Genomic DNA, 23,708 nt, shown 5'->3' with positions numbered 1-23,708 from the left:
AGGGGAGGTCATAAAGGTGGGTCCCAATCCAATACGACTGCTGCACTTATACAAAGGGCAAATTTGGAGACACACACACACACACACACACACAGAAGGCTATGTGGCATTAAATGCAGAGATGGGCGTGATGCATCCGGAAGCCAAGAAGCACCAAAGATGGCCACCAAACCAAGAGAAGCTGGAAAACAGCACAGGCGTGCAACACACTCCCTCTGAAGGAACCACTGCCCTCTGAAGGAACCAACCCTACCCACACGTTGATCTCAGACTTCTATCCTCTATATTTGTGAGACAGTAAATGTCAGGCAGGACTCATGTCACACTGGAACATCTATGCCAACAATGACGATGGGCCAGTTGATTGATTCCATCCTGGGCAGATCATCCCATCTACACAATGAAGCTAAATTCAAAGATATTTCAAGAAAAAACATGCTGAACCTTCCTTGAAAAATTATATTACATTAAGACCTACACTCGGCAGGTTAAAATCGACCCCTTCACCAAGCCCTCTGGAAGTTGGGAAAAATCTTACAATATTCTCTGAAGGAAAACCATGACTTCAGAATAGGATTTACATTTGCATCTGTAATGAGATTGTGTTACTTCTGGTGGACACAGTTTTAGAGCACGAATGAAGCAATGTTTCTAGTTGGCATGTGTGAATTTCTCCTACGGGCGGAAAGATGGGTATAAGACAAAATCTAACCATGTGAGAAGACACACATGAAGGTTCCAGCCCCCATGTTGTGTGCCTGTGGAATGTCCTGCATTTTATTGCATCTCTCCCAAAGCATCTCTGGTCACCCCCAAAGAGGAAGCACGTATCCCCCAAGATCTGACATCTGGAGTGGTCAGCTCTGAGCTCATGTACTGGCCCCGCGTCCACTGGCTAGGCATCCACTGTGGTGCCCTTGTGCTAAACCCACACACACACTCGAACTTCTCTCTCCCACTGCTCAGCAAATCCTCATCTGGGGACCTAGATAAAACTTAACCTAGAAAAGACACTGGAGAGTGACCAGAGAGAAAATAAGAGAACTTGAAACAGCTTCCTGGGTATGGTGGTCATAGTTCCCATGGACAAATGCCACCACCACCACCCCCCCATGTCCAAGTGTGGCAGGGAAGATAAGGAATGTTAATCCCTAGGAGATAGAAGACTTCTTGGATGATCAGCTTTCACTTGAAGGCACTCAAACCACCTTTCCTAATCTTTGTATTCCTTTTCTCTCTCTACAAAGCTGGACTTGTATTGAGCACTGGTGTTTCTCTCAGCCTCTCCAAGATCCCGCCCCATTTCTCCCTCATGCAGGTGTTTCTCCTAAAACCATCCATTTCCATTAAATCACAGCTTGTCTGTTCTCAGGTCAATCTTGAAGTCTCCTCATCTGGGAACTCAGATAAACCCAGGCATCCTTCCGTGTAACCTCTTCCATCCAAGAAGGTATGTCTGTTTGTGTGTCTTAAGTAGAAGCTGTTTTCTGTGAAATGAAAAGTGAAGGCTTCACCAACTCAGGAAGAGGTGAAAACAAAATACCTGCAGCTTCCAAATGACTCTTAGACCATTCTGGGGCCATGATTGTTTCCAAAATGATTATGGTTTAGTTTGGGTGAAAGTATAAGCTGCCCAAGCAACTGTTACATGTTTATAGTCACAAAAGAACTCTGCCTGTGTCTGATGGATGTATGTAATTCATTTGGGATCCTCTACAGTACAAAAAAAAAAAAAGAAGGTAAGTCTAGGTCAGGAATATCAACATTTAAAAAAATTAGTCTGAGGTATAGAATTAAACAACGAGTAAGAGTAAAAGAGAGAGTTGAACTCCAAGACATATTATAGCATGATTTTTCTTCCTCCCTCCCTCCCTTCTTTCCCTCCCTCCCTTCCCTTCTCCCCTCCCTTCTTTCTTGTTTACTCCTAAGCTGTCCCAAACACGTATATTGTATTTAGGTCAAAAGCTAGGCTCTGCTACTCAGTGGTACCAATCTGGGTTGATGTGGATAGCACTTTTTTTAAATGGCAGCACCCAGTTCAATCCAATTAACAGAAATCTTGATGGAACTCATAGCAACTGGGATTCTTACCAGGTATGAATGGTTCTTAACCCCACCCCCCACCCCCCAGGGAATCACGATATACAGGTGTGATGGAGAAGGGTCAAATCATGTGTTTGGCTGCCTTGTTAATGTTAAGCAGTCTAAATGATCAACTATGAAACATAAGATTGTCCACAGAAATGCATAAATATTATAAAAAAATATTTCCTAAGGTTCTAGCTGCTTTAAGTAGCTATGTAATTGTCTTAAAAATAATAAAATAGGCAGATCTTTACATGTAATAGCAGGCAAGTGATTTTATACCTGTTATTCCCTAAATATAACAAACTCGTGTAAACATGGTAACATAAGCTTCTTTTTGATCTGATGTAAGGATTAGTGATATTTTGGTATGTGAATAAGATGTTTTTGTGTGATATGTTATAGGAAAATGAATAGTTGCTATCATTGATCTGTTTGCAAGTTTCAATATACCTCAAAAACAAATCAGTTGACATACAAAAGCAAATATTTAGGAACTTTTGACTAATGTAGATATAATTTTAGATATATTAAATTCTACACAGCCCCCTGCCCCCCACCCTGCCAAAAACCAAATCCAGCAAGTGAATGTAAACAGATAGGAAAGAATTTCCAGATCTTTGCTAAGTAATAAAAAATAAGGCTAGCCAATTGTGTGTAGCTTCAAATTTTCCAGAAACTTCTTTAAAATAAGCAAAGCAAGGTGAAATCAATCTTAGGAATATGTGTAATGTGACCAAATACAGACAAAATACTATCACTCCAACATGTGATCAATATAAAAATATAAATAGCCTATCTTACATTCTTTTTGGTATTCTAAGTGTTTGAGATCTGATGTGTATTTTCCACTTTGAGTACATCTCAAGTTGGACTGGCCATGTTTCAAGTGCTTATGGTCACATGAGGCCATCACTTGTGCAGCAAAGATCTTTATAGTTGTTGTTTTCTTCAGGCAATAAGGTGTGAATGCATCATCAATATCCAAGCATCACAGGACATTAGAGATGGACGAGGCCATAGATATTTTCTAGTCCAAAGAGCCATTTTACCAAGGATGAGTCTAGGACTCAGAGGGTTTAACTGGCTTGTCTAGGTCACAAAATCAAGAGCAAAACTAGGACTAACTCCATTCTCAGCATTCTCCTTCTTTTTTTTTTTTTTTGAAATAGCACCAATGGGGGAGGGGCAGAGAAAGTGGGGGACAGAGGATCCGAAGCAGGTTCTGGGCTGACAGCACAGAGCCCAATGCAGGGCTGGAACTCACAAACCGTGAAATCATGACCTGAGCGAAAGTCAGATGCCCATCTGACTGAGCCACCCAGGCGCCCTGAGATTAATACCTTTTATATTGGAGTGTGTGTGTGTGTATGTGTGTATGTGTTTAAATTCAGTTACCATGTATTTTTCCTTGCTTCTAGTGTCCTAAAAATGATATACTTCCTCATGATTATCATTCAACTATGGCATGCAGACACTAGGGTAATCCCTGTGGCCCCACTGCATAATGTCCATGCCCTATGCAATCCTCTCCCCTTGACCCTGGGCAGGTGCTGTGATTTGCTTCTAGCCAAGAATGTAGCGATGGTGAAAGAGCTTTTCAGATGTAATTAATATCCCAAATCAGTTGATCTTGAGCTTCCTCAAAGGGAGATTTTTCTGGGCTTCATCGAACCAACTGAATGCCTTCCCCAAGCTGAGGGACCTTCTCTGCAAGCCTGATGACATAAGCACCCATGTTGCAGAAATGCAAATGGCAAGGCACACTTGGTGGCCTCTAGGAATTGTGGACAGCCTTCAAGACCTGCTGGTGGCCTCTAGCCGGCATGTAGCAGAAAGGCGAGACCCTCAGTCATATACCTGCCAAGAAATGAACTCTTCCATTTGAACCTCCAGGTGTGAACACAGCCCAGCTACTACCTTGATGGTAACCGTTTGGGACCCTGAGCAAGGATCCAGCTAAGTCACACTCCAGAAGCACAGAAACTATGAGATAATAAATGTCTTATTGTTTTCAGCCTCTGTGACTGAGACAATTTGTTAAACAACAATGGAAAACAAATATATCTGGGGGCTCCTGGGTGGCTCAGTCGGTTGAGCATCCAACTTCAGCTCAGGTCATGATCTCACGGTCCGTGAATTTGAGCCCCGCGTCAGGCTCTGTGCTGACAGCTCAGAGCCTGGAGTGTGCTTTGGATTCTGTCTCCCTCTCTCTCTGCCCCTCCCCTTCTCACACTCTGTCTCTCTCAGAAATAAATAAACATTAAAAAAAAAAAAAAGAGGGTGCCTGGGTGGTTCAGTCGGTTAAGCGGCCGACTTGGCCTCTGGTCATGATCTCGCAGTCCATGAGTTCGAGCCCTGCATCAGGCTGTATGCTGACAGCTCAGAGCCTGGAGCCTGCTTCGGATTGTGTCTCCTTCTCTCTCTAGCCCTCCCCCGTTTGCACGCTCTCTCTCTCTGTCTTTCAGAAATGAATAAATGTTAAAAAAAATTGTTAAAAGAAAAAGAAAACAAATATATTTGTTCCCAAAATTTCAAATGTATCCTGTAGAAAACCAATGCCTTCTTAAGAGTGGAATTCATGATTAATTTCTTAAAGACTGTCCTTCAAAGCAAGTAGTTGTGGAGAATGAATAAATCAGATAGATCACTTGAATGAAAATTAAGTAATACTCTTATGCATTAGTAATATAACTTTCAGGCTTATGTGTCACTTTTCTTGTTTGATTCACTGAGATTAAACAGTCTTAAAGGGAAGTTGTGATTTCCTTTTAGAAAACCAGGTAACTCGGGCACCCATAAGAAATTGTCATTAAAAAACCCCAAAAGGCTGCTCATGTGTCTTACAACCATAACATATCAAAGATCGGGGTTTTCAAAAATTAGGATGTGCAGTTACATAACATGAGGAGGGCAACCTATTCTAGATGTTGGTCAGGGGTCACAGTCCGAGCCTTTGCAACATATGGGGACCAAGGGTCTTGCTGCTAAGACCTTATAAATGATCCTGCTTATACGTGTGAATGATATCTTAATAGCTGCTCCATCAGGGGGACTTCTGTTAGTTCACATAAAGGCCACCGCTCATTTATTAAAAGCCTTTGTCATTGTAATATAAGAGAGGGAACAAAATCAGTGTGTTCACTTCAAAAATCAATGGGTTGCTGATGTTTGGGGGTGAGTGTAGAAAGTATATAATTGCAGAGATCTTCAGGAAGGAGAGACCTCATATTTAAAGCTGTCACGCAAGCAAGAGAGGGTCAGATGTTCTGAAGGCATGGCTTCTTCAAGCAAGTACTTTCTTTCTAAGGAGAACTCAATTTGGTCTAATAAGTAGAAAACTACGAGCTAAGCAATATTAATTTCTTCATACGTTCAGTTCCTTGACTGATAAAACAACAGTGATAATAATCATCGCTTGATTAAATATTTATTCTGAAGCACTCACCCCACTAAGAGCTCTGAAAAGTCCCCACGTTAGCTACATAATGACTGTGATGGAAGGTATAGATTTTACCCCAATTAATAGGTGAGCAAACTGTGTCCGAGAGAAGTAAAATCCGTTTGGATTCAGAACCAAGGTCTCCAACACTCTGCTTCAATGACATTATAATGGAATCATACGCGTATTAGCTATCTGTTGCCATGTAATGAATTATCCCATGACACAGCAGCTTGAAACGTGGATCAAATGAAAGCATTCACTACCCCACAGCTCTTGTGGGCTGGGACTCCGGGCCTGGCTTAGGTGGGTCAGGTGCTCAGGGTCTAACAAGGCTGCAGCGACGACCATCTATTTCTTCAACATCGGCAGCAGAACGTCTTTAGAAGAGAGTCTGGTGGCAGGATGGAGTTCTGTATGACACAGGTAAACGTGACAGTGACATCCTAAGACCCTGGGCACACCAAGGACAGGGACATATACAAAGTAGTATGCAGAAGATGCCAGTCATCTAGAAAACTGTCGAATCCAGGTGGACCCTGAGTCAGCTTCTCCAGGGCGACTGCTCCCTTCGTTGACCCAAGGCACAACCGTCTTCTCGGGGAGGGCCCTGTCCATCTTTTAAGGCTTTCAATCTGATTAAGTCAGGCCCACCCCAGATGACCTTCCTGTAGATGAACTCAAAATCGGTCAATGTGGAACCATAAATTACATCAGCCGTCTCCCTTAAAACGTTCCATAGCTTATGCCTAGATACAAGTCACATGCCCCACCTACATTTTTTAAGTTGTTTGTTTTTTTGTTTTTTTTTTTTTTGAGAGAGTGTGTGTGAGTTGGGGAGAGGCAGACAGAGAGGGAGACAGAGGATCCAAAGCGGGCTCCATGCTGATATCGCCAATCCAGATGCGGGGCTCGAACCCATGAACCGTGAGATCGTGACCTGAGTCAAAGTTGGATGCTCAACTGACTGAGCCACCCACACACCCCCTGCCTATATTCTAAGGGAGGGGGTTACACAAATATGTGAACACCAGGGAATGGGGTCCATCAGGATCACCCTGGAAACACATTGTCCGTCACCCCATATTTGAAATGTTTAGATGCACAGTATCTGAGAATCTACAGTTCCAATCACAGGCATGTATGATGCAAGTTAATAAAAGAAATAAAGGTATTTTTCAGGCATAAATGACTCCAACAACGTTTTACTCACAGACCCCTCTGCAAAGACACTATGCAAAGATATAGTTCAGCACAAAGAGTAATAATAAACTGGATGGGAGGTACCAGGATTCCATGTGCTAGATAAGTAAAGGCCATATGAGCTATTTTGGTAAATCTATAAATACACACTAATTGCAAAAATGACTGTAATGCAGTATTAATATTTATACTGAAACATAAGCTGGGATAGAAATGTTAAAAGAAAACTGGGGCGTGGGGAATGTATTTGAGCAGCGTGAGCACATTAACAGCATTGTCTTGTGCAGAAAGAGGAAAAAGACACTTAGATGATTTAAAGTTCATTAGAAAATTGGAAATCTGAATGTTTACGAGCGCCTGGGTGGCTCAGTCGGTCGAGCGTCCGACTTCGGCTCAAGTCATGATCTTGCGGTTCGTGAGTTTGAGCCCCATGTCAGGCTCTGTGCTGACAGCTCAGAGCCTGGAGCCTGTTTCGGATTCTGTCTCCCCCTCTCTCTGCCCCTCTCCCACTCATGCTCTCTCTCTCTCTCTCTCTCTCTCTCTCTCTCTCGAAAACAAATAAACATTAAAAAAAAAGAAATCTGAATATTTAAACGAGCAAGTGGGGAAAAGTAAGAAAACTGAGCCGGCAGTGACTAAAAGCACCAGAGGTTATGAAAGGAGAGAGAGAGGGGGGGAAAAAAAAAGCCAGACACAGGGTAGGGTGAAAAATGCAAATACAACTTGAGATAGTAGGAATATGTCCAAATATATCAGGAATCACAGTAGACAGAAAAGGCTGGCATCTCCGCCATTAAAAGGTATAAACACTCAGTTTGGATTAGAACAAAGTAAATAATATTATGCAGCTCCAGACTATTTACTGGCGAGCCATCTATAACAAAACAGCAAAAAAGCATTTGAAAATAATGGCAATGAAAATCCCACACCGGGAAAACAGTAAGCAAAATGAAGCAGATGTATAAGTGATGACCAAAACAGGGAACAGAGGTTAGGGTACGACATCATCAGAAAATCGCCCCACCAAAAATCCATCATAATCTCAAACTTGGGTTTTAAAGCTAACAAGAGTCTTGACATACCTCAAACTCAAAATCATAGAATTACCCAAAGATATTTTATTTTACTTCTTTTTTTTAAATATTTTATTTCTTTAAAGTAATTTCTACACCCATGGTGGAGGTCAGATTCACAACCCTGAGATCAAGAATCACATGGCCTTCTGGCTGAGCGAGCCAGGTGCCTCTCCGAAAGATATTTTAAAAGTGCATCTTCAGGGCACCTGGGTGGCTCAGTCGGTGAAGCATCTGACTTCAGCTCAGCTCATGATCTCACGGTTCGTGGGTTTGAGCCCCACGTCGGGCTCTGTGCTGACAGCTCAGAGCCTGGAGCCTGCGTCGATTCTGCGTCTCCCTCTCTTTGCCCCTCCCCCGCTCACACTCCGTGTCTCTCTCTCTGTCTCTCAAAAATAAATAAATGTTAAAAAGAATTTTAAACAAAAACAAATCTTCAATGGGAGAATTAAATGACGTTCTGTCGTGTCTTACCCAAGGAAACAGATGCAAAAACAAAACGAGAACAAAAACCCGGAATCTGGTCCTTAACAAGCTTGATCTAATTGATACATCAGAAAGAGATAGTTAAGTACACACAGCAAAAAGACATTCAGCATACATTTTGCAGGGCATCTGAATCATTGACAAGGTTTAACCAGGACTGCAGAGGAAATCTGAAAGAGAATCCCCCCAAAAATCCCAAATCATGGAGACGTGATTCACTTTGCCTTGCGCAATTATATTAGATATCAGCAGGAAGAAAGTTTAAAAGTGTAAAATGTAAATGTACTACTAAAACATACAGGACGCATTGGATGGGAGATAGGAATCAGGAAAAAAAATGAAACCATTATTCAAAAACATGGAATAGGAATGCCTTTAAATGATCAGCTTAAGGGCAACCTTCCAGAAACTGCTAAATTTCTCAGCCCCGTTATAGCCACTACCCACTATTATTGTTCGTACAAACCCTAAAATTATTCAGATGATCCCATGAGTGCTGATTTTCCCGGGGGTCAGATCATAGTTTCTGTAACATGACTCTCTGTGTAGAGTATAGCATACTGTGGTCAGTCCCATTTATCTGTCTCCCTGTGCTCTGAACGTTGATGTTGTGCATGGGAATAGGGCTAATACATTGTTTATTCCTTGTCTTCTGTGATAAAACGACTTGCTCTTTATTGCTGTGTTTGTAACATGTTTACACTTAGAAACTTCCATCTCTAAATAAGCATCTTTTCTGCCACTCACACATTGCCTAACAGTACCTAGAAACCATATGCTATCTGAAAAAGGTATTGATTTACAATTTCCCTAGAGCAAACAGGCAGAAGATGACGGGTGAAAACATATCACACAAAAACGTAAAAGAAAAACAACCACCACCAGGTGAGATCGCTAATTATGGTGTTTTACGTCGATGTTGAAATTTTAGGTACAGGTTCCTAAAAACCAGGCATGGGCTTTTTGTAGCATTTTTGTTAGAACAGTGGGTCTCATTAAAGATCGTGGACAGAAGAAAAAAGCACCATCCATCAGACAAAACTATGGTTGACAAAGTGAATAAAAGGATAATGATACGTAGATATGTTAGGAATGTACTTTTTATTTATTTTATTTATTTTCTTTTCCTTGTTAAAAAATCTTATTCCAGAGAGAGCGCAAGCCGGGGGGAGGGGCGGAGGGAGAAAGAGAAACTTAACCAAGGTCAACGCTCAGCACAGAGCCGGATGCAGGGCTCGATCCAACGACCCCGGGATCATGAAAGGAGCCGAGATCAAGAGTCAGAGGCTCAACCCACCCAGCCACGCAGGCGCCCCTAAAACTACCCCTTGTATAATTTCATAGTTGAATGTATAAGATGAATTTCTAACTTTATTGTTCTTAACATTGTAGCTACAATTTAACTCTTTGAAGAGTTATTTATGACTTACAAAATAGAAATTGACTACTGGCCTGCAGGAGAGGGCACTGGCTTTCATCTGAGGTCATTGCTCCACAGTATTAAATTCCCCAGGGAGGGGGAAAAAACAGCAATGTTGCTGCATAATCTTTGATGGTATAATTTTGTGTAACAATATAATAATCACATTAAAGTCATCACCTTTCCATATAACCTAGTCCCATAATAAAAGGAACTGAGAAAATTCAATTAGATGTAGAACCGTATTAACCCAAGCACGTTTGATTTTCAGTATGAAGCAATTAAAGAGAAAACAACATTCATTTAATTATTTTCTCTGAAATAAGATTATCTTCAGAATCCATTTGGCACTTTTCAAAAACATTTTTTCCTCTCTCCTTCCTGTATCCAAATATATATTTGGAGAGTGATTCAGGCAGAGATGTTCTGAACATTTAACAGCTAAGAGAGTAGGTCACATTAAAGTTAATACAAGGATATTGGGTGATAATTGCAACCATGGAGATAATGTACCCAAATATTTTTCCCTTTGTTGCTACACAATGTAACCCAAGTGTCGGCCATGTGCCCCTTGATCCTCCTGTCTTTTGAAGTCCCGTGTCACAGGCACCCAGGAAAAGATGAAGGGCCCATGCGTAGTCTGCTTGGATGGCCCGTCACAATTCCCAGGGTCCCAGGAAGCTTGCAAACACTGGTTCTTCCATGTTTGGGGCTGGGGAGAGCCTTGCCTGGTTCCTTCCTATTGCAGAGGGCAGGCCGCCTCCCAGGATCCTCCACAAACCCCTACCCTAGAGCCTTCAGACCCCTCGGTGCATGCTCCTACGAGAGCACTCTTCGGGTGTTGAGGAAGGATTATGGACAGCACAGTGGGAGAAATTCCTGTCCAATAAATATCGCAGGTTCTCATCTTAACCGTCCCTGGTTGTCGCCTGGCGACGTGGGGACTTTGCTGATCACAGAGCGTGAAGGTGACTCCCCTTCCGTATGGGGGCGTGCCTGTCTCCTCCAGCGTGTTCCCACACCCCTCCCCTAAGCCCACCCTCATCCCTGAGATGTGTTTTCCCATCCCTCACCCTGTCACCAGACCTGTCCTCCAAAACCCCAAACTCCTCCATGAAGCACAACAATGATCTTTCTCTTTGAGTCTCCTCCTTCTAGGTCAGGTGCAGAGACATCACCGTTCACACCCACAGAGGCATTTCCAGCTGGTGCCCTCAACCAGCACTGGGGGAACGACTTCCCTAAAGGTACAGGTAGGAACTACTCTAGACTTCGCGGTCAGAGGGTCTCTGTGGTGACTTCTCAACACTTCGAGGCAGCCTGAAGCCTGAGGGCACGCTCACATGGCCCAGGAAGGCAGAAAGAGCATGGCTATCTGCCCATAAGACATTACTGAGGGACGCTGGGATTCACATCTAATCTCCTTGCATCAACAAAGACTCCTCTTTCCGACCAGAATGAGGTTCTCTCCGTTGCTATGTTTCTTGACACTCGATATGTGAACCGCACAGCAGGCTGATTTTTAAAATAACATTTTAAATGTTTCAAGTAACATTTCAAAAAGGGTACCAACGTTAAGAGGAACATCGGGAGAAAAACTTGGATCTGAGACCCAGCTCAGACACATCTATGGTACAACCTGAAGAATCCGCATCTATGGAAAACGATGCAATGGGAACTCCCCTGTTGCCCAATTCTGTGAATTTTGGAGCAGCAAACACGGAGGAAAATGGAGAGACTCTGTATTACCTATCATTTCCTAAGAACGAAGGTCATATGGAAAGGAGCTGAGGTGGCTGGGATCTGATTATTAAAGCCTGCAATGGAGAAACATAGTACTTGCAAATGTTACAACAAACACAGCCAGGAAAAAAAATAGAATTTCATCATATTTCCTCTCCCTCCTTCTGCCTTTTTTAAAAAGTAATTAATAGTTATGGTATCAATCGATTCACGTCCACAACTTAGTCGCCATGATGGGATTGCCCCCAAGGTGAAAGTCATTCTGGAATGCTCCGGTCAGCAGTAAATCTTCAATTCAGAGGTTGATGGGGATCAATAAAGGACAGCTGGAAGGAAACATGTTTGCCTGAGAAATTTCTCCTGTTTTCCTCCATGCTTGGCCTCCAAATTCCAAATTCCAGATTCCCCTTTGGCAAGCACAATGCTGCTAGGGACCCCCAGGCAAGCAGTTTCACAAGGATTCTAGTGAACCCCTTGACTTTCAAAGTGTATGATGCCCAATCTCTATTCACATTATTTTTGTTTGCAATTATTTTCGTGTTTTATTGATTAAAACCTTTTTCATTACCCTCTTCCTCTCTGGAGTGTCTCTATGTGTGTGTGTATTATATATAGGTGTGTCTGTATATATATATACATATATATATATATATATATATATGGGGTATATATTATATATATATGGGGTATATATATATATATATATATATATATATATATATAGTACCCCAGATATTTGGGGTACACACATCTCTGCCTCAACTGCTGCAGATAACCGTGGTGATCTAGACCGTTCCTATTGGGACTTATGGTGCTAAAGCAAACCGATCCATCCAGGAAAAGGATGATAATTATGGGACACGCAATGCTTGTTGGAGAATGAAGTATTAGGGTATTCAGTTGTTCATTGTCTCCTGCTGAATGTTTCATCTGCAGAAGGAAACCGTGATAGACACCGTATTGCTTTGTGTTTTAATGCAGGGTCAGATACTTCATAAATAAGACACAAAACAACTGCTTGTATAATACTCCTATTGTGCTTAACAAAAATATTCCTCCTTTAAACAAACGACTTCATTGTTTAGGCCCAAACGTAACGATGGGAGACATTCCTTCTATTCTCGTCTCTAGATGTATTTAAGAATGAAATGAGAGGAAGAGGCCCATAAATATGGGGTGGAAAAATCCCATTACAGTAAAACAGAGATAAACATTTTTAAATTGAATTCTTTGGGAAGTCTTTCCTATTTTAGATCCCTGCAGAAAAGGCTGTACTGTGTTTTCTTTATTCTTTCTGTACTCTTGAAATCAAAACTTTTCCTAAATACTGCCAAACAGGGAGTTTCAAAGCTAAAGAAGAAAATCAAGCTGGTTGAATCTTGTCTTCATGCCCGGACCAAATCAAGACTGACTTAATGGCCAGACCAAATTGGCTGTTCAATTTCAAGGTCTACCAAAACAAATTGAGTGTGCTTTGTACCCCTGTGACTGCAGACCTATTAGGACAGCCAATCTACTCCTGACCGCCCCCCACCCCCGCAAAAACAACAACAACAGCAACAACAACAAAAAACCAAAAAAACCTTAATTCCACTTTGTGTTCCCTTTGACTTACCCAGAACCAGAATCAACTGTCTTTGGTTTCAGGTTTTCTGAGATAAATCCCCACTATCTTTCAAGGCCATGTTTCCTTAGGCTGTACATGGATTTGATTTGAAAAAAAAAAATGAGAATTTCCACACGCAGTTTAAATAGAAGACTCTTTGAGCATGAGATTGGGATATAAGAGCTAATAGTTTTTTCCCCTTCTCATCTTCCAAATGAAAAAATCCGGAGGGATGACCCTCTTCCAAATGGTTATAGTAAGTGATATATTTATTTATGTTCACAGGAAAAGGTCCCAGGAAAATTCAAAAGGCAACGTGGCCAACTCCGGTCAGATTTGCCCACATTAAAATGAAGCCGGGTTCCAGGAGGTCATTCAGGCTTTGTGACACCGTATTTCTTAGCAAAATTCTAAGTGCTTAAATTTTTACTACCTTATAATAGATAATAGATTCTCAGGGAAGATATACCCCAAATGCTAAGAACCAAAGCAGGTTGGAAAAATCTAACTGTGAACTAAAACTGACCCTCCTACATGTGAGGGCACTGAAGGTGTCCCACAAATGCAATCTACAAACAGGGAGCAAATTCTACAACAATAAGGAGCTCTTTCTAGATGGTTCTGGGCACGAAAACATGAGAAATATGTAGAAATGTGCTATGATGGATCCTTGTACTGAAAAAGTGCTACTATGTAAAATTTATCCACACCCTGAAATAAAGTCCCTATATAGCTACATATTCTTAACTACCTATTAATATTAGCTACCAATTCTTCCTTCTTTTAAATTTTTTAACGTTTATTTATTTTTGAAAGAGAGAGAGCATGAGAGGGCCAGAAAGAGGGAGACAGAGGGTCTCAAGCAGGCTCTGCTCAGTGAGCTCAGAACCCAACGCAGGGCTGGAACTCACGAACTGAACCATGGTACTGTGACCTGTAGCTACCGTTTTTTAAGGTGGACAACTTGCCACCAAAACTCATTGACGTTATTACAAGGCAAACATCATTCACTGGGATTCCACAGTTGTGGGAACAACCAAAATCTTCTAGCACTTTCCCCGCCCCCCCCCCCCCCGAGTCTCTTCAGTAGGTCTCTGCTTTTCATCCCCAGTAGACCTGGTGCCATGAATCACAGCCAAGTGGGAACACGTTTAAAGAAACACTAAGCTGGAAGGAAAGAAGAAAGAAAGAAAGAAAGAAAGAAAGAAAGAAAGAAAGAAAGAAAGAAAGAAAGAAAGAAAGAAAGAAAGAAAGAAGAAAGAAAGAAGAAAAAAAGAAAGAAAGAAAGAAAAGAAACAAGAGAGAAAGAAAGTAAAAGAAAGAAAGAAGAGAAAGAAAAGAAAGAAAGGAAGAAGAGAGAAAGGAAGGAAGGAAGAAGAAAGGAAAGAAAGAGGGAAAGGAAGGAAGAAAGAAAGAACAAATGAAAGAAAGAAAGAAAGAAAGAAAGAAAGAAAGAAAGAAAAGAAAAGAAAGGAAAGAAAGGGAGAAAGAAAGGAATAAAGAAAGAATAAGCTGGCCATTAAAACTAGCAGAAAGAACTTGGTTATTAGTAATTTGCTTTCCCAGAAACGTCCATAGCTGAAAAACCCAGAGCTCTGCACAGCTTTTGAAAAAAATGTTAACATCATTTTCATAAGTGTTTTTAAACATCAAACTTGACCAACAAAACATTTCGACTGCCACTCTAAGAAAGTAAATACCAATGACCTTGTAGGAGTACAGCTTTTCAATCTGCATAACAGCCTGTACTCCCGGTGAAAGCTTCCTGCCTCTTGACCTCGCAGGGCTGAATGTAAGAAATCAAATTTAGCACGTTCCCATAGTTAACTTCATAAATTGTTTCCTGTCTTTTTTTTTTCATAAAATAAAATATTCATCCATTGCAAGTGTTCAAATTCAATCACTATATTACTTTTACCTAAATGTCTACTTCAATAAGAGAAAGCAGGAGATATTATAAGAACTAAATCTTATAAAAGGTTTTACGAAAACCAGCTGAAATTTGGTGTCACCATGATTAATCCCTTGAAAATGTGAGATGAAAGTTTAAATTCCTCTTCCTCGACAAAACAAAACTCCATAATCTCACAGAAAAAAAAGTGCTTATAATTTTACACCCTTTCATTATGGTTTAATAGATCACTGGCTTCTGATTTGAAAATAAAAGGTTGCCAATCTGTGATTTACACGAACAGATGTAGAATATTCTCTCGATGACTCCAGTTGTCAATGTGCCCACATCCATCCCCACTGGACAGGGGCGGCTCAGCTTTCTCTGATTCTCCAGCACCCCGGGGAACTTTCGTGGGCCAAGAACACTTACCGTGTGTGTTTTGTGCGTTGCCCATTTTGCTGAAATATACAACTTCTTAAGCAAGTTCTTAAACAGTCTTTAAAGATGATCAGTGTAATGAATAAATAAAATCTATAAATTACAGAAAGTTGCTATCTAATATCCTAAACTGTCACTGCAAACAACGTTAATACCTGCCTTCTAAACCTCTTTAAAAAAAATCCCATGCCTGATGCTTCAGTTTGTCTTACGATCATACCACACTCTCCTCCTTCGTACATCATAGGAACTTGATTCCATCTGCTTTTGAAGAAGGGGGTCCCGGGGAAGGGCAGTCACCAATTGCCCACCCCATTATAACCAAGTTTGCATGTTTATTTAAATCCAAATCTGCATTTGCACATGGTAGGTTTGATGAGCTTTTATTCTGAGGAACCTTGAAGAGTTAAGCATGGTTAAATTTTGTGTATGAAAACTTCATACTGGAAAGCATAGTTGCTTTCAAAAGCTCTGTGTTGTCCATATGAAACTAGTAGAATGTTGTATGTTAGTTATACTTCAGTTAAAAAAAAAAGTCCTCAATCCATAGTGAAAGGGTCAGAATAGAAACACAGGTATCGGAACAGAAGGGTTTACACTGACCTCGTCACAGTTACTTGAATATTTTGCAGAGAATGATAATGAAAGCTACCTGGAATAAAGGGGATTTGTGCAAAGCCATCAAAACCCAAAGAAACTCAGAAATGGCAGTTAGACTAAAGTCCATGAACAGATATTATACATACAACAAAGGAAAAGCAATGCTAACACCGTTTGACTCATTAATGTGAATAGTTGATGCATCGATCACGTTTGTGAATTCTGGACCCCGCTGACATTGGCTCCTGATCGCCCGCGGCTTACTTTTCAGGAATTTTGAAACGTCGGTGCTTAACACAACCGCCGTTAACACTTAAATTATAATAATCTTAAAATTAAACTCACGGTTAAAAAAGATAAATGCTTTGAAACTCATCCCTGGCCATTTTACTGTCGCATGCTCATGATGGAAATTCTGTATCATCAGACCTGTCTGCGCATCTTCCTATTTTCGCCATGGAAATCATCACCTGCTACAAATCAGGGCTTTCCTTGACCGAGAGATCCGATCGTTAAATATTTTTCAGCCTGCCGCTGTGCTTTATGGGTATGTTTTCATGACATTATTGCATTTCTTGAGGGTGTTGCCTTAGACAATGTCTTATACACATTAAAGAGTCCTGCACTAACCTGAGCCCCTATACATTAATAAATTCATATTCACTTACTTTTTTGAGTGGCTCGGATGCTATTTGAAATATATGTTAGATATACTCTACTTCTGCATATGTATCAAGGGTACACAATAGACTCTTCAACAACCTGGGTTTGAACTGTGCGGGGCCACCTATCTGTGGGTTTTTTTTTTTTTTTCAATAAATGCAATACAGTACCGTAAATTCACTTCCTCTTCTTTTTGATTTTCTTAATAACATCTTCTTTTCTCTACCTTGCTTTATTATAAGAATGCAGTATCTAATATCTATATAAAATATATGTTGATTGTTTACGTTATCGGTAAGGCTGCTGGTCAAAAGCAGGCTGTTAGGGATTGCGTTTTGGGGGAGTAACTTTGGGTTACCCTTGGATTTTCAACTGCATGGGGGTCGTTGGCACCGCTAACCCTACATTTTTCAAGGGTCAACTGCATATATATATATTTTTTATACATAAAGATAACAAGATGTTTTTTGCCAGTTTTTGCCCCCTTGGTGTCACCCCTGTTGAGAATGCATTACTGTCACTGTCTTCTTCCATTCCTTGTTAGCTAAGCCGTATGACATGGAATTCTTCTTCAGTGTTTTACTTATGTGTTTTGCTATCTCCGCTTCTGTGTAGTAAATAGAATGTCCTTTGAAGTCCTGCCGGCCGCTTTATTGGCTCTGTACATCAAAAACATGCTCCGTAGACTTTCAAAGCCTCACCTTCCTCATCTGTGTTATGGAGAGATAGACTACCCTCTTCCCTTACCTTGTCTAAAATACTCAGGAAGAGAATATATTAGGAAAACCACCTCATTCCCTGACAAGCCTTCTCTCCACTTCCCTGGCTGTGCACAAAAATCAGCCGCTAAAGCTGCATCCTGATGAGCACCCTTTCAGAGTGGCTCGAACATTTACGTTCTAGGGCTGGGTGATGCTGATGAGGCCTTAAAAGAAATGGATGCTGATTCTTGAAAACACAGAGGCAGAAAGTCACCACATTATTGTGCTGTTTTTCCTGGAACTTGACGACAAACTTGTAAGGAAACCTCAGCTTTCCGAGAACACACATTCGCCTTCCTGGTTTGATCACTTCTCTATCATCCAGTGCACTGAGGTACGCAGCACTGCCTGCTAAGCCAGACTCGGGGATGGATTTTACCTCTTGGTACCACTGTGTACATTTTTCAGGAACTAGGTAGCATCTGGCAGTTTACTCCATTTGGAAGCTGACAAAGGCAGCCAACCCCAGTTTCATGGATGCTGGCAGAAGACATGAAACCCCAGGGTCAGAGACAAAGAATGTTATTATTCACAGCACAGCAAAGCAGTGTGATTGCCCCCTTCTGCCCTCCCAGTTCCAAAGGGGCAATCCACAGAGGCCCAGGTTGATGCTCCACACATACCGTGAGCTTATGGAAATCAACCACGTTATACTGGACACCACACAAACCTGCCCTTTGCTCAATAGGAAGACACTATCCGTCTTTCCAGGCTGTTGACTATGCATATATTCTTGAAAAGATAGTGCAAAACAGATGAAGAGCCAATGCCTCCCTCACAAGTAATACAGGACACAAGAGAGACCTATGGAAAGTGCCTCCTATCATGTATCTCTTAAAAAACTGTTAGGTTTATGATGAACTCAAACCAGTCTATGGATTTGCAAAGGGGAACGTAAAGACAAGAAAAATCAATATCCCCTCTGCTGTAGCTGCCCGTGATTCCCCCTCTTGATGAGTGTGTTGAGTAAGCGCTAAATGCTGGGAGGAACTAAGTATGGTTTCCCTAGTGTCTATCTTGATAGTTTGTTTGTTTATTTGTTTACAAATTCCAGCAACTTCTGCAGCACTTAATGTCTATACCCTACATGGCAGATGTGGGGACTTCAGTATCCCACTGCTACAAATGCATGGAGTCGTACTAGAAGGGAGAGAAAAAGCAAAGACAGGGGGTAGTTCCATTCTTCCAGATTCCTATCTTTCTAAGACAGGTGCAAGCGTGGGAGTCATCACTGTTCAATGCACTAGTCCTTCACACATGGAAAGGTTCTCACCTCTTCTCAGAGAGACACAGGGAGCAGAAATTGGGTACAAAAAAAAGAGTAATATTTGCAGATTAAGTACCTTCTTTGGGACTCTGCTATATTTAAACCATCAGAGATTATTAATTTCATTGTCAAACTGCTGATGCAAGGGTAAATATTTTCATGGGATCTGTGTAAGATCGAGTTAAGACATGGTATTTAAATTTTTTATTTTTATTTTTTTAAGTTTATTTGTTTTGAGAGAGAGAGAGAGACCGTGTGCAAATGGGGGAGGGACAGAGAGAGAGGGAGAGATTGAGAATTCCAAGCAGTCTCCATGCTGTCAGCACAGAGCTCAATGCAGGGCTTGAACTCACAAACTGTGAGATCATGACCTGAGCCGAAATCAAGAGTTGGATGCTTAACCGACTGAGCCACCCAGGTGCCCCAAGACATGGTATTTAAAGTGTTATTATCCAGTGGCATGAGACCACTTAGACCTGGAGGAGGCAAACAGTTTAAGGGGAAAAGCCATCCCCTTGGAATTCTGCTGTTGGCTTTCTTTTCTCTTTTCCCTCCTCCTCCTCCTGTTCCTCCTTCTACCTCTCTCTCTCTCTTTGCTTTAACATTAGTAATAAGCAAATTTCAAATACCTAGACTACCATAATGAGGAAAAACCTAAAATCAGAAATAACGCAGGACAGAAAACATGGCGGACAGAAAAGTTCAAGAGATGCATAGAGGGAAGTTCCTTTTGGAAGGGATTCTCTAGCACACTTCTTTAGCTTCTGAGCCAATGCACGGTGTTTGACATCCATGAGGAATCAAAGCGTGTGTTATTAATTAAGAAAAAGGTGGCTCGAAGGAAGCCAGATGGTTGAGGGCTGGGCCACTGGAGGGAAGACAGCCGTGTCCCTCTGACAAGGCAAGTGTGGTGCAGACAGATGCACCCTGGGAAGACCCAGCTTCTGCAGCCCAGCAAATGTTGCACTGGCGTGATCGCCTGGGTGCCCCCTGCGACTTAAAGTGCCAACACAGAGATTAGCTAAAGTTCTGGAGGTTACAAGTGGCTACCTAGTTTTTGTTCACCTTTCCATTCATATAGAGCAGACAGATTAGAGACACCCTTCCGGGGGACCATCCCGCACGGTTAGAAGTGCTCTTCCAAAGTCATGGGCAACCAGCCACGTAAGGATGATCGGGGGGCATCAGAAGCTCAGGACGTTCCCATTGTTTAAGGCTTCGGCTGTATATAAAAATAGATGAAGAGATAGTTGTAAAAAGGTCACACAAATCATGGACTCCTTGAACAGAAATGGTAGAATGTTTTAACCTAAAGATAATATACACTGAAATAATTGATGCTTTTAGCACATTACAAATAGCGATGGTTTATGGCTGAAAGCTTCTCAGGATGGGGACTTGGACACATGACCCCTCCTCCTCCTGACTGCGTCCTGCCCCCTCCCCTTATAGGCCGGGAGGGCACCGCAGGGGCCTGGGCCCAGCCAACGTGAGGCTCTCCCAGAAGGAGCAGCCCCAGCCGCCCATCTGCACATGCGGGTGCGTGTGAGGGTGGCTGAGGTCTGAGGCCATCCAGGACTTCTCCACGGCAAGCTGGGTGCAGCCTGCAGCCCAGTGAAAGAGAGTACCGTGGGGTCCTTGGGTGAAAGAGGAAAATTACTCAAGTATGTGATCCCTGCTCCTGGTGCCCAGTCCTTTCCAGAGGAAAAGAAAGGTGGGTATGCCTGTGTGTGTGTGTGTGTGTGTGTGTGTGTGTGAGAGAGAGAGAGAGAGAGAGAGAGAGAGAGAGACAGATGGACTGACAGAGACAGAGAGACATAGGGAGGGAGAAATTGTTTTCTCCTTAGGATTATGAAACACATTTTGAATGTGAATTTGAGAATAGGCTCTATAAATAATTTTTATTTTCTTTAAATTGGCCAAGTTGGAATAAACATTCCTTTGCAGTCTTGTAACCCATCTGCTAGGTGCTCGCATTAAACACTATTGATCCCCGATTGCTATCAAAGAGGGTGTGTTTACCCTCACTGTCAGGGATCTCTGGACAGAATAGCTTAATTACGCTGGTTATGTGCACAGGGGACTTGGTGATTCAGCAGGCATGGGGGATCGTGTTTACCTGGGACTTCACCCTTTCACGCTGTTAATAAAACCCATGTTGCTTCGTTTCATACCAGGGGGCCAGTGGCTTTGCCATTGGATTCGATGACCTTTGCAAATGACTTCGCGGTGGTCTCCCCAAGGTTGGAATCTCCACACTCAACGATGAGACGGTATCCGGAGGAAGACAAGGGAATGCCCACCATTCCCAGGAAATTCTGGTTGAGGTTTTTGGAGTAATCTGCCCAAATTATTGAGATGAAATTATTGAGGCTGAAGAAAATGAAACAAAATTCAACTTCTATTATGTGAAAAGTCATGAGCTTTGTAAAGTGAGGCATTAGGGAGCTTACAGTCCAGTGAACCAGGTGTGCACACACACACACACACACACACGCTCATACGTACCTTCTAAATGCTGCTGGAAATAGTGCATTAACTGCTTTGTGAACACACAAGGTGGCACGATGAAATTTTCTACGGGACGAATTGGAGTGGGTGGTTCTATGAGGAAATTGTAAGTCCTTTGGAACCGAGTAATATTTCTGAGCCTCTCGCACCCTGGTTAGCACAGAACTGACCAGGTGGACGAGTGGATTCCCTAATCACTCCTTGACTTGATAAACTATGAAAAGATCAAGGCTGTTGATGAGAACAAAACCGTTCTGACGCAGGGTGAAGAAAGTCTATCTTGCTTGATGCAGGAATCACAGATTTTGTGGTCCACTTCTGCCTTTCCTCTAATTTGATAACTTTTGGCAGGATTTATGAGCACATGATGTACTTCTGGTTCATTCGTCTATGGCGTGTAGGAAAGAGCTGAGCAACCATTCTGAAAATTGTAAAATGTGTTGCATATTGGTTCGCATTGTTCAACGCTCTTTTCTCTTCCTCGGTGCTACAGCTGGCTTACTGCCATCCCTATGCATATCCACCCAGGCACACATATATGCATATAGAGGTACCTATATACTCTTAGTTATCTGATAATAGCACAGCAAATGACCACAGACCTAGAGGCTGAAACTCATACTATCTCACCCCTTCTGTGCTTCAGCACATGGCATGTGACTTAGCTGAGGGCTGTGTTCCAGAATGTTCACGGGCTGCAATGCCAGCATCAGCTGGGCAGGGGCTGGGGTCTCATCAGAAAACTCGAGTGGGGAAGAATCTACTTCTGAGATCACATGGTTGGTGGGATTTGGTATCTCACAGACAGATGGACTGAGGACTTCACTTCCTCATTGGCTGTGGCCAAAAGGCACCATCAGTTTTCTGCCCTGAAGATGTGGCACAGGGTCAGGGGTTCCCCATGTAATTTTGGCCACACATACTTGGAAAATACAGAAAATAATTTTCCATATATCCTTGGTCATATAGACCAGGAAAATACTACTGTATTACTAATATACCAATGCCTTTTAACAGGGTTTGATCCCCATTCAAAACAAATCCACTGATCTTTTTCTAAAATAAATTTTATTTTATTTTATTTTTTTATTCTTTTAGAGCGAGAGAGAGCACAAGCAGGGGAGAGGGACAGAGAAAGTATCTTAAGCAGGCTCCATGATCTGCATGGACCCTGATGTGGGGCTCAATCCCATGACCCTGGTATCACAACCTGAGCAGAAAACAAGAGTCAGATGTTCAGCTGACTGAGCCACCCACGTGCCCCAAATCCATTGATTTTAATATATACCTTCATACCGTTCCGGTCCTACACATTGCACATATACGTACACATATACACATATGTACACACATACATATATATGTGCATGTCACATATAAAGTTTATTTGCAATACTTGCCTTCTCATCTCAATGAATGTTGATACAAAACTAAAATATTTTTAAGAGATTCTAGAATGAACCTTTCATTCAAAAGGATAAAAGAGAGCATTTTTCCTAATAATTTTTTGCCAACTGCACTTTATTTCATTTTCTAAAAAGTTTTTATTTAAATCCAGTTAGTTAACATAGTGTAATATTAGTTTCAGGTGTACAGTTTAGTGGTTGAATGCTTTCCTACATCCCTCGGTGCTCATCACGACAGGGGCACTCCTTAATCCCCGTCACCAATTTCACCCATCCCCCACCTCCCCTGTGGCAACCACCAGTTTGTTCTCGATAGTCAAGAGCCAGTTTCTTGGTTTGCCTCTCTCTTCTTTTCCCTATGCCAACTGCACTTTATTTACACTCAAAATAACGAACCAGAATTGCATTCACCAGAGATGTTCTATTTTTCTACTGGCTTGGCTGACATAGGTCATTAACAGGAGACAGGGCTATCTGCTGTGGAGTCAATACGCAAAGCACATCAGTGCTGCCCTTCATATTAAACTTCCTTTTGTTGTACCTCCAAATGCTAAATTTCTTTCTTTTCAAATACAGATTATCTGCAGTATAAGTATGAAAGTAGGAAGATAGGTGTCCACACACAGGATAAAGATAGAGGGGCAGAATCAGGTGCGAATCAACATTCTGGGAGTGTAAATATCTGTCTGTTATTTATTATATATATTCAGAAGGTTACATACATGTGTACATATAGTAACGTATATATACAGAAAGCTTTGTATGTACATATAGTTATGTCTGTATAGTGCCAATATACAGAGTAATATATGTTAATATATAATGAAGAAATGATGCATATATTTTATACATAATATAAATAAAATTATCACAATATATATTTATATTATGTTATAACATATTATATAATATATATTTATATACAAATACATAGATATTTAATATAATAGAGTTTATTAATATTTAGTCTGTATAATATATGAATATCTATTTTATATAAGATATGATTATACCAAATATACACATCTATGTGTATAGATACATACATATATCCATATGTATGTATACATATACATACATAATATCTTTATATTATATATAAATGTGTTA

General features: G+C 41.4%; 1 protein-coding gene across 1 annotated transcript in view; it reads left to right on the top strand.

Annotated features, from left to right (window-relative positions):
- The first annotated feature begins 11,682 nt into the window (after window positions 1-11,682).
- The window catches only part of LOC128311516 (basic proline-rich protein-like), a 53,213-nt gene continuing 41,187 nt past the window's right edge, over window positions 11,683-23,708 (top strand). Inside the window, exons 1-3 of the mRNA XM_053201954.1 lie at window positions 11,683-11,702; window positions 20,134-20,220; window positions 20,859-21,008. Coding sequence (XP_053057929.1) covers window positions 11,683-11,702; window positions 20,134-20,220; window positions 20,859-21,008 — 257 coding nt within the window. The remainder of the gene's footprint in view (window positions 11,703-20,133; window positions 20,221-20,858; window positions 21,009-23,708) is intronic.

The sequence above is a fragment of the Acinonyx jubatus genome, chromosome X (assembly GCF_027475565.1).
Source record: "Acinonyx jubatus isolate Ajub_Pintada_27869175 chromosome X, VMU_Ajub_asm_v1.0, whole genome shotgun sequence".
In the NCBI taxonomy this organism is placed as follows: domain Eukaryota; kingdom Metazoa; phylum Chordata; class Mammalia; order Carnivora; family Felidae; genus Acinonyx; species Acinonyx jubatus.
This window is presented reverse-complemented; position numbering and strand designations above follow the sequence as displayed.